The 12,122-nt window shown below is 48.3% G+C and overlaps 1 protein-coding gene across 7 annotated transcripts in view; it reads right to left on the bottom strand.

The window, feature by feature from the left end:
• Positions 1-3,764: 3,764 nt before the first annotated feature.
• Positions 3,765-12,122, bottom strand: part of CYRIB (CYFIP related Rac1 interactor B) — a 112,757-nt gene continuing 104,399 nt past the window's right edge. For all 7 annotated transcript variants that reach the window (XM_079796221.1, XM_079796222.1, XM_079796219.1 and 4 more), the window contains 4 exons: positions 10,729-10,808; positions 9,475-9,601; positions 7,992-8,062; positions 3,765-6,444 (listed from right to left, as the gene is read on the bottom strand). In XM_079796221.1, coding sequence (XP_079652347.1) covers positions 6,381-6,444; positions 7,992-8,062; positions 9,475-9,601; positions 10,729-10,808 — 342 coding nt within the window. In that variant the 3' untranslated portion in view covers positions 3,765-6,380. The remainder of the gene's footprint in view (positions 6,445-7,991; positions 8,063-9,474; positions 9,602-10,728; positions 10,809-12,122) is intronic.

Here is a 12,122-nt window from a genome sequence, read left to right as displayed (position 1 = left end):
ACCTAGAAGACCAGGAGTCTTCTGTTTGTGCCCTCGGCACAGGGAAGTGCTTGGTGCCCTGTGTAAGAGTAAGCGACGCCAATTTACTTAAGGGTTCAAGGGAGACTGAGGTGGGGTGGCCATTGCCCAGCACGTTATTTTCTTGTAAATTCTCCACTCGCTCTCTTTCCAGGTTGGCCCTGTTCACAGGCTTTCATGGAGACTTCTCCCTGCCCCTCCCTGCCTCACACCTGCTTCCCCTCCTCCTCCTCCTCTTCCTCTTTTTTCTTTCCCCTTCCCCACCCCCAAGGCTTTACAAGTTTCAGTCATGTGCTTCTAGGTTTATGCTTTGCACCCCCCAGACCCTCTCCTTTTCCTTATCTATACTAATAAAAGGGTAACATGCTAAGTAGACCAGGAGACCTTCCAGACAAAGCCATGGTGGCGGAGCTGAGGCAGAGGCGGTTAGGGGTGATCAGGCCATGAGGGGAGGGCAGTTGGGGGTGATCAGGCCAGCAATGGGGGCAGTTGGGACGAGCAGGCCAGTGGGGAGGCAGTTGGGGGCTAGCAGACCAGCACGAGGGGGAGCAATTGGGGGCGAGCAGGCCAGCAGGCAGAGTGGTTAGGGGAGATGAGGCAGGCAGGCAGGTGAGTGGTTAGGAGTCATTGCTCCAGGTTAAGAGTGGGCGGGGAAGGACACCTACTATTAGAGGGAGGGCGGGGTTGAAGTGACCTTTGGGAGGGGCACTCTGGCCGCAGCAAAGACAAAGACCACAGACTCTAGCTGGAGCCTGCAGCAAAGATGAAGATGGGACTCTGGCCAGGTCTGCAGCAAAGACGAAGAAGGCAGACTCCAGCCTGAGAGAAGGCCTGGGTCCCCGGTGCCGGAGGAAAATTGGTGCTGGAAGCCAAGGGAAGGAAGGCCTATTGCACGAATCTTTGTGCAACGGGCCTCTAGTCTATAAAAATAAAAGCATAATATGCAAAATGACTGAACAGAAGGACTGTCCTGACAACCTTCCAGATGACTACACTGACACACTGGTGCCAGGCCAGCCAAGGCTGGTGCGATGCAATTCATTGGGGTTTCTCCATCATTTCCCCACAATGGCCCCGAAGAGGGAGGCCCAAGCCACCGGCCTGCAGGGCAATCAATCTGGGGGAGGAGCGAAACCTCCACAATCACGGAGACCCAGCTGGGTGGGTGGGGACTCCTTCTGCTGGGCGATTGATCACGAAGACCCTTGATGGACCGCCCCACAGAGGAGGCCCAGGCCATCAGCAAGCAACACTGTGGCGGGTGTGCAGGGCCAGCCAGTGATTGCCCTGCAGAGGGAGGAACAGGGCAGCCAAGTGCTCCCACCCCATGCCTATCGCCAGCAGAGGGAGGCAACCGATGGTGGTGCACAAATGGCAAGCAGGGGCAGTGGCTGGGCTGGAGCCAAATGCTGGCAGCAAGATGATGGAAAGCTCCATAGGCCCTGATTGCTGGCTAGGCCTAGGGACCCGACACAAGGGGTCCTGGATTGTGAGAGGGCGCAGGCTGGGCTGAGGGACAACCCCTTCCCCGTGCATGAATTTCATGCACTGGGCCTCTAGTACAGAATAATACAAGCTTCTCAGAGCCCCACCCTTGCTGAGCCAGCAAGTTGGCCAGCTAGTTTCTAGGTTTGGGGTCTACACCTTCAACACATTTTCTCGATTCCAGTGTTGGGGTTTCAAGGTCAGTAAGACAGAGTTCCCAACTCCACGGACCATTAGTTTTAGTGTGGGGACACCAACCATACACCTCCTGAAAATGGAAAACTAAAGGAAAATGGAAGGTACGCTTGTCCTTACACATTCCCTGAGAGCACGGTGACCCTTGTTTCTAGAATTTCTTCCCTGGAGGCCTCCACAACAGCTGCCCTGATTTGCACCACTCATGCTTCCTCCCTCTCACCTCTTGCTTCTTCATCCATCACCTCACTCCCTACCAACCAGCCCGTCTCAGAATTACTTTCCTCACTCCTGAGTGTCAGAGCTGTAGGAAGCCATGTCACACCACTCTTGCAGATGTTGGCTCTTGCTCCAGGCTGCCATCACAAATTCCCACGAGTGGCTTAAATGACGAATTTATTCTCTGGGCAGGCTGGCCCGCAGACTAGCTGGGAACCCCGGTGCAGAGTTAGGGTTCTCTGTCCTCCCCAACACGCAGGCGTGCACTGGGCTAGCGGCTGGGCCACAGAGTGATCCTTGGTCCCGGCTGTGTCATTCTTGTTTGGGCTTGTCCACTAGCATTCCCTTATCATTACCGAGGGTATCCTTGCTGGAGCCTCTCACATACCGCACCTGCAGCCCCCACACTTCCTCCTCCGGGCCAGGTGGGCCAGCTGTGCTCAGGGTGCCCTGGGGACCCCTTGCATCAGAATCACCTGGGACATTTGTGGAAACGCAGAGTCCTGACCTCACTCCATCCCAGGGTCTATCTGATCGCTTGTCATCACTTCCAGGGCCAACGTCCTGCCCCATCCACCATCAACTCTTACCTGGATGATGGCAATCCCCTAACAGACTTCCTGCTTCTGCCCTTACTGTGTGTCTACTGTCCACAGGGCAATCGCAGCATCTTTTCAAAAGTGCATCGCACACCTCACTGGGGATCTAACCTCTGTACTACCTGCCAATCCCACTTCAAGTAAAAACAAAGTCATGATAACGATCAACAACAACGGCCTGCACGCACTTGACCTCACTTTCCGATGAATTCTCTCTCATTCCAGCTGTTCACATGGCAGGAATTTCTTCCTTTAGTGAATTCCTCTACCTGGAACCTGCACCCCAAATAGCTACAGGGTTCACGTCCCTTTGTTTCACTTTAACAGGTCACTTCTCGCTAAGGCTTTTGCTGTCAAATTGCAAACACGCCATCACCCATTAATTTATAACCCATCTTAACCTTCCTTCCAGGCCTCCTTGGTTTGAGTTAGGGTGACACACAGGCTTTCCATTTAATCCCCAAATGGGGGTCAGGGCTCAGCGGGGCCCAAAGTCGAGGCAGAGAATCTGCCCAGCCGGGAACTCACCTTCTGCAAAGCGTGCCTCCTCCTCTCCATCTGCGAAGTGAAGAATGTAGGGTCAGCGGAGCCGAGGGTACCCCTGCTGGAGCCTCTCACATCCCCGCACCTGCAGCCCCCACACTTCCTCCTCCGGGCCAGGTGTGCCAGCTGTGCTCAGGGTGCCGTGGGGACCCCTTGCATCAGAATCACCTGGGACATTTGTGGAAACGCAGAGTCCTGACCTCACTCCATTCCTGCTGAATCATATCTTCTGAATCAGTCTCTAAAGGGAACCTGGAAGCTGAATTTTATTACTTTATTTTTCCTCTTTATTGAGATACTGACATATGACACATAAATTTAAGGGTACAATGTGGTGATCTCACACACACATATATTACAAAGTGATTACCGCAATTAGGTTAGCACCTCCATCCCTCACAAATTACCCTTTATTCTGTGGTGATAACATTTAAGATCGACATTTGGGCCCTGGCTGGTGTAGCTCAGTGCTTAGAGCATCAGCCCATGCACCAAAGGATTGCAGGTTCAATTTACACATACCTTGGTTGCAGGTTCAATCCCTGGCCCCGGTCGAGTGTGGAAGGCAACCAATCAATGACTCTCTCTCTCTTTCCCTCCCTTTCACACTCTAAAATATCAACAGAAAAAATATCCTGAGGTGAGAATAAAAGATTGACATTTGGTTCTCAAATTAACTTGCTCTTGTCATTAGAGGAGGGTCAGCAAACTTTCTGTAAAGGGCCAGATCGTAAATATTTTCACCTCATGGCCACATGGCCCCAATCACAAGAGTTCCTTCCTACTATCGTGACGCAAAAGTAGCCCCAAATGATAAACCATTGAGGCTGTGCTCCAAAAAGGTTTTATTTATGGACATTAGAATTTGAATCGCATATACTTTACACATGCCATGAAATATTGTTCGTTTTTCCCCCAACCTTTTAAAAACGTGAAGACGCTTTAGTTCACAGACACAGGCGGTTTGGGCAGGCTGGCCCGCAGACTAGGTGGGAACCCCGGTGCAGAGTTAGGGTTCTCCAGTCCTCCCCAACACGCAGGCGTGCACTGGGCTAGCGGCAGGGCAGCAGGGTGACCCTTGGTCCCGGCTGTGTCATTCTTATCTGTGTCCACTCAGGAGTTCTCGTCCTGCCTGACATTTGCGGATGGCACAAGGTCCTCGGGGTGCGGAAGGAACATCACCCATGGCCCTCCTTGAGTTCTGAGGATCAAAAAAATTACCCTGAAAGACATTACTGAGGGGGGGCTGGTGGAGATACCTGTCCTAGTTGCTCCGGCTGCCATAACAAATTCCCATGAGTGGCTTAAAGCGACAGAATTTATTCTCAGTCCTAGAAGACAGAGTTTGAAATCAAGGTGTCTGCAGGCTTGGTGCTGAGGCTGAGGGAGAATCCGGCCTGTGACGGGTGGTGCCAGCCATTCTGGGTGCCCTGGCTCGTAGCTGCACTGCAGCAGCCTCCGCCTTCACCTTCCCGTGGCCTCCTGCTCTGTGTCCGTCCCCTTCCTTCCTCTTACAGAGCTGACGTTAGATTTAGGACCACTCCAATCCAGGGTGGTCTGAACTACAAACCTTAGTTTCAGCTGCAAAACCTCTTTCCCAGTAAGGTCGCATTTGCAGGTTGCAGGTGAGCATACCTTTTGGGGGTTCACGATTTAACCCAGGACAATACTCTCAGAAGGGGCCAGAAGGACCTGGAGGATGCTCTCCCCAGGGCTGGTCCTCGAAAGATCAGGTGGGTGTGAGGGAGGAAGATGACAGGCTCAAGGCCACCCGACCAGAGCCATGATGTGGGACATGGCGTGCAACAGTCTCAACAGCGAGCAGAGGTGGCTGCGAATGGGCAAGCATGTGCTGGGCCGTGAGGCTGCCCAGAGCCTCCAGGAGCCGCGTCCACAGGTAACCCTTTTAATGGTGTCAGAGCTTGGACTCTGTTATTAAAGCACCGGCCTGCGTGGACTACACAGCCTTTAGGCAGCGTCTCCCATCCGCACATTCACAAAGTAAGGTTTTAGGGCCTTGAACGACAAACGTGCTCGTTTTCTCCCACGCCGGGGATCAGGGCCTTCAGCTCCTCCTGGGAAGCCCCTCACGCTCACTCCCTTCCCAGCATGAAGGCTCTTCCTCCCCCTCTCGTCCTGCTGCACCCTCGCTCCTGGGAAACCAGACCACGCAAGAGTGGACGTCCTTCAGTTACTCCATCCACACGAGGGAAGCAGGGTAGCAGTCCATCGTCGCTGGTCTTACTGCCCTCGGCAAGCTTAGGAAAGCAATGAAAATGGGGTACACACAGACAATATTAACCCTTTGCACTCGCTTGCTTTTTTCTCGATTCCTTTATTCTACTCGGGATTTAATTTTCTAAATACCCCAGATTTTACAAAGTGCAGCAGTAGAATAAAAAACTGGAGTTTCTTTTCATACAAACTTATTTATTTGGATTTTTTTATATTTCAAATTATTGATACATTCAAAGAGTAATTTTAATCTCGATGCTAACCATGTCGAGTCAAACTCGACATCCGAGTGCAAAAGGTTAAAGAAAAATGCTATTCAAAAGACCCAGCGCTCTCCTAAAAGAAGGGAGATTGTGTAATGTGTACGTGCATTTCGTGAAACTATACAATGGGAGAGCCCTGGACGCCTGAAAACAAACCTCAGGAAACCAGGCCACACTTAGAAAAATGAAAGCTGACTTTTATTTTATCATCAACAGCCATTCTTTAAACATGAACATGCATACGTAATACTCTACGCACACATCACAGTTTTAACGTTAGTTAATAAAGGTTAAACACACAACATACATCCTTACAAAAAGGTCAAAATGCAAACTTAAAACTTTCAACCAAAGTCTTACTAATTTAAAAAAAGTTTGTGTTGGGTACCATCTGTACAACACAATTAATTTAAACATTTTCATTTGGCTGCACATGGAAAAAGCGGCAGTAGAAAATAAAGTCATTGAGGGTTTTAAATAGCAGAGTAGGCAGTTTCGCCATGCAGGAGAAGCAATATTAAATATTAGTTTTCAAAAAAAATCCACATTTAAAAATATTTAGTTCAAGTCACAGAATTTCTCTCAGTGGAGACCCCAATGCGATGCATGATTAGCTGCCTCAGGCGGCCTGTCTGAAAGGCAACCCCTCCAGGGTATAGCTTGACAGATTTTGGCACAGAAAAGAAGTCTTAAGAACAAGAACGTGATTAAAAAAGAGGGCAGAGGGACAGAGGGAAGAAATAAAGCGGGAGTAAATGAGAGAGTAACTGCAATCACTAAAAACTGTGCATCCGCGGTCCCCGCAGGCGCTCGCTCCGGAGTGTCATTGCAGCATGGATTTGATTTGCTTGGAGGTAGTCTCATCGTTCAAATGTTTTGTTGTGTACCTAGCGGGAAAAACACCCATTGTAGGGAATTAGAAAACACACATCATCGCTGGCATCCAGCTCTATGACAAGCCGAGTGACTGGCCAGGCCACCTTCTCTGTTAGGCCTTTCCCTTCCAGCGTCAGCTGGCTCAGGCTCCGCGCTGGTCCTCCCATCGCCTTCCAGACGCAGAGCCAGCAGCTGGGAAACGGTTAGAACTGCCCTGTTGGGAAGATCTGGTTAAACTCTACAGTAAACAATTGACTGTAACTTCTCACTCAGAGGAAAATTATTGTTGTTCTAACTCAGGGGTCGAAAAATTGTAGCCTCTGAGCCAAATCCAACCTACTACCTATTTTTGTATGGCCTGTGAGCTGAGTATATTCTTACATTTTTAAATGGTTGGGGTGGGAGGGGATCAAAATAAAAGTAATACTTCACGTTAACATGGAAATCATACGAACTGAGTTTTCAGTTTTACTGGAACGCAGCCATATGAGTCACTTCAGCATGGCCTATGGCTACCTTCTCACTACGAACACAGAGCTGAGGAGCTGGGACAGGGCCACGTGGCCCACAGAGCCTGGATCCCCGCTTCCTCGCTCCCTCACAGAGAGGGCTGCGGCCCTGCGCCACGTACTCATCCTCAGGCCAGTTCTACCTGCCACATCCCGCGTCTCAGTTCTCCAGGCGCCTTATTTCCAGGCAGGGGTGTTTTGCTCTAAATACAAATTAAGAATCTAAAAAAGAATCACTAAAAGTGGTTCGTATTTTAAGAGAAGATTCACTACAGGATTCCTGTAAGAGCAGAAATCCAATAAGCAAGCCTACTATGTGCCAGGCGGCTCCAGGAGCTTACAAGCAAGCAGAGGAAGAGCGATGATAAGATACTTGCCCGCAGAAGGGTAACCTGGCTGCAAAGGAGCCCGAGCCCGGACCGACCAGCTCACCCAGAGGCTGCGGGCCGCAGGGAGGAGTGTGGAGGTTATTCTGAGGGCAGTGAGAGCCAGGGCAGGATACGAAGCGGGGGAGCGATGTGTGACCTCACTGATGTTCTGAAAAGGTCACTCTGGCGCTAAGGGAGCAGAAGGAGCAGCAGAGGGACTAAGCGGGGTGCTGTTACGGGGTCCAGGTGACCAAAGCTCGGACCAGACGAGGAGCAATGGAAACAGGCTCCCAAGGCTTGAACGTGGGATATGTTGTGGCGATGGCTCAGGCAGAACTTAATGCTCTATCAATTTGGCTTACCAGAATTTCACATAGGAATATATCATTTTAAGCAGGCACATACACCGTCTCTCTGAATTAAAGAAATTTAATCTCTATTCCTGTTAGGTTTATTTCAAATCAATTTAAAAATTGAAGACATATCTGCACTCAAGTAAATGCTTAGAGAGGTAGAGACAAACATATGCTTACTAGGCAGCTGAAGCAAAATCACCAATAAGAAGCAGAGCTTTGCATTCCTAGCTTGAACATTTACGTTCACAGCCTTGTGCTCCTCACTCTCTGAAACATGTTCTTACATGCACTTCTCCGACCCCCATGTGCAGGGACATATACCCACCTGAGAGCATTGAGAAGACCTTCTACACTATTAGGAGGCTGGTCCTTAAGAACTTTGATACAACCTTTCATCTAAGGAGAAAACAGAAAAGGTGAAAACATCTTTTTACCATCTAACGTGACTTTCAAAACAGTAATCCTTACACTAGCACCACAAACACAGAACTCACACTACAAATGTAATTACTCAAACAGAAAAAAAAAATCTACCCAAGTCTTGTTATTTTCTGTTTGTCAAACAAAATGTTTTTTTTTTTTTTTTGTAGAACAGCATAAATTTAATAAGAAAAATATGTTAAGATTAAGATCATACTCAGAATGTCCTTTTAACTTCCCACATAGTTATTTGTATTTTGTAAGTCTGTATTCAAGCACATAGCAGGAAAAATTCATTTCAAACAAAACCTTTTAAGAACCAACTCAGTTAACCTGAAGCGCCACCACACTGATGAGAAACCCGGGTGAGCTAGGGAAGGACTTCCTAAAGGTGCTGAGTGGCCTTTTAAAGGCTGACACACACACACACACACACACACACACACACACACACACACACACACACACACAGGCAAGGAAAGGAGGAGCTCTCCAGATAGACACGCCATGGCGACGTGGGCTCAAAATCCCCAAATCCTGCTCACTATTCATGAGCAACTGGATTATTTCATTTCCCTAAACTTCCTTTCTCTTAGGAGTATTTTCAGAGGTAAATGAAAGATTAAGTGAAAAATTTCCTGGGACACCGTAACCACTCAATAAGTGAACTCACTTCTCTTTCCACATGATGGGCACTAATGCAGGCAGTCAGCAATCCAGACAGGAGGTGCTGAGAGCCTGCCCCGCTGGGAAAGGGACCCGGAAGACAATTCCCAGCCAGCCCTGGTCATAATTCTGATGAACAGGTGAGAGGGCGAGAAGTTACAGAACAGAGAACCCAGGCCAGAGCCACAGATGACTAGGACTGGAGGTGGGAAGATGTGTGGTCTGCACTGTATTCACTGGAGCACCTTTACTGGTGCTTCACATACAGGTGGGCAAAATAGGCCTACAATCGTCCGCATGGAAAATAATGCAATTAACTAATAATTAATGCAAGAATAAACTCTGTTTCGCGTACTTATAAAGCTAAGTCTACCTTTACGCCACTCTGAATGTTTAGATAGAAATCTTTTGTTTGAAATGGCCTTTGGTCAAGAGAATGAAAGGACGCAATGCAATTTTTTCTTATGTCTGATTATTGATATTGCCCAATATGCAGAAGGAGTGTGAGGTCTCCCTACAAGGACAGGCTCTAAACGACAACACTCCTCCTGTCATTCTCCCGCCTGTACACAGGCTGTAGGAACACTGCCAGAGGAGGCTAACGGCCACCAGATCACAGACTGGCACCCTGGGCTCCGTGACGGTGCCGCCTGCCGGCTCTTTATGTGAAAAGGCTTTCTATTATGGCAAGTTTGGGAATTACATAAAACAAGGTCACTTACATCAATTTTTGAGGTTTTAGCAAATGCTCCCACTGGATGTACATGGTCATAGAGTATGATGACGCCCACCATTACCCTCAAGCAGAACGACACTGTCTCTTCGTTTGTAAACCTGCTTCTGTATTCCCTGGAGGGCAGAGAGGACATGATGCATGAGGCTCGTCACAAATGATTGTTCTAATTCAACTCTCGTGCTAATGCTGGAAGACACACTGTTAACCTGTGAGAGGTGCTAACATGAAGCTGCCCCTCTCCCCTGCAATGGCGCTCCCAGACAGGTGTGCAGAGCAGTCAGCACTTACCTCCCATGGTCTCTCTATGCACCCGAGTACACTGCCCATTCTGCTAGCAGAGATCAGACCATTTTTGAGAAACACAAAGTAGCCCCCAAGTAAAAGTTTGTGAATAAGTGCTATCACCAATGTGATGAAAAAAGTCACTAGCTTAACAGAGCGAGTGTGTCTGGGCTGATTTATCTAAACACATTACTGTATTAGTGGATTTTAATTCCCTAAAATTTGACTGTATTATTCTCTCATTTGTCTATATAAAAGGCCTCCTGTCCCAGCAGAGAGTTCTGGCCCGGGATGAAGGGTCCAGGCACATGTGGGGTCAGTCACTGTGCACAAGTCCCTTCACTCCCCAGGCCTCACTCTCCTAAGGGAGGAGGAGAGGAAGGAGGGTGAACAGACGCCCTCTTGCTTCCTAAGGATTTCCTGGGAGGCGGTATATATAATAGTACTTTGGAAAATGCAAAACTCCACAAAAACAACAGTTATCTAGTAAGACATATATTCAGGAATGCAGGATGGAGACTTTCTGCCTATGACAACATGTGGCAGACATCCTGAACGGCGTGAGAGAACCCAGTAGGGGACTCAGGCAAGTGGTGAAAAAATGAAGACTGAGGACTCATACTGAGAAAAAGGGGTTAGCAGAAGAATAGAGAGAAAATGTTTATAAAACCAAAACCGAAAGACCATTAAAACTCCTCCCCTTCGCCCCAAAGTACCACAAAATCTCCATTAGGAAGAGTCTGAGTTAGTCTGGCTGGTCTCAGGCACCTGAAAAGCAGCTGGACTAACACTTAACCAGAAGTTCCATGAAGCTGCCAAGTTATTTTAACTTTGCTCACATATTACACTGGTTACCTGGGATGTCCTTAATTTCCACCTTACAATTACGACATGTTCCCATCTGGACAACCATCCCACAGGACTATGCAATAGAGAGACCAGCCGACACGATACTCACGGCGTTTCCAGCATGACTCTGCACACGCTGGCCATGGTGCTCAGACAGTCCGTGGTATTTTCTATGGGTAAGTTCTTATTCTGTAAAGGTGCACGAGAACAAAAAGAGTAAAAGTGAATTAGTACTCAGGTGTAAGTTAAAACCTAGCTTAACATGAAAAATTGGCAACTTAAATATTTGGTTTCTACTCATTTTGTCAAAAATGCACTAGATCCTAGGTACTGCTCTCAGCTCTGGGGATACAGCTACCAGCTAGGCCAGTGGTCGGCAAACTGCGGCTCACGAGCCACATGCGGCTCTTTGGACCCTTGAGTTTTTAGCAAAAGCCAGCTTAGGAGTACCCTAATTAAGTTAATAACAATGTACCTACCTATATAGTTTAAGTTTAAAAAATTTGCCTCTCAAAAGAAATTTCAATCGTTGTACTGTTATTTGGCTCTGTTGACTAATGAGTTTGCCAACCACTGAGCTAGGCAGCCGAGGCCTGTCTCCTGAGAGGCGCGTACACTCGGGCTGGTGGAAACAGCGCAGCGTGCAGACGGGGCCTGGAGGCCAGGACTATGTGGATTTCATCTCAAGGGAACTGGGAAGTCACTGGAAACATGTTGAGCAGAGGAAGGAAATGAGGTTTCTGTTTTAAGAAGACTTGGCTGCTCTTTGGAGAAAGGAGTACAATGGGCCAGAGGGGAATAAGAACAGTCAGAACATGAATGCAGTCATCCAGGTGAGAGGGAGGTGGGCTCATGTGGAGAGGTAGCAAGAGAGGGGTTCAGTTTTCAGACTCAGCATTTATACTGGAGCCAGTAAGACTGTCTGATGGAGTGGATAGAGGGGGAAAGATAAAGGAATTTAGGATAATAACCCATAGTTATTTGTATAGGCGGACCTCAGAGATATTGCGGGTTCAGTTCCAGACAACCACAATAAAGCGAGTCATAATCTTTTGGCTGGTGGGAGGTCTTGCCTTCAATTTGTAAAGAATGAAACATTTGTGAAGTGCAGTAAAGTGAAGCATAATAAAACAAGATCTGCCTTTACAGTGGTACTCTTTTTTTTAAAAAAGTGTTTTTATTGATTTTAGAGAGAGAAGAAGGGAGAGGTAAACATCAATGGGAGAGAATCAACATCGATCAGTTACCTCCTGCACAACCTCTAGCAGGAATCAAGCCCTCAACCTGGGCATGTGCCCTGACTGGGAATCAAACCATTGATCTCTTGGTGCGTGGGTCAGTCCTCAACCACTGAGCAACACCAGCTGGCCTACAGTGGTACTCTCAACTGAGACAGGAGACTAGGCCAAGGGCAAGGTTGGGGGAAAATCAAGTGTTTGGTTTGGTCACAAAACCATTCTGGTGTCAACCATACACCCTGAGGGAGGCTGCAAACAGGTGGGT

The sequence above is a fragment of the Cnephaeus nilssonii genome (assembly GCF_951640355.1).
Source record: "Cnephaeus nilssonii genome assembly, chromosome: 18".
In the NCBI taxonomy this organism is placed as follows: domain Eukaryota; kingdom Metazoa; phylum Chordata; class Mammalia; order Chiroptera; family Vespertilionidae; genus Cnephaeus; species Cnephaeus nilssonii.
This window is presented reverse-complemented; position numbering and strand designations above follow the sequence as displayed.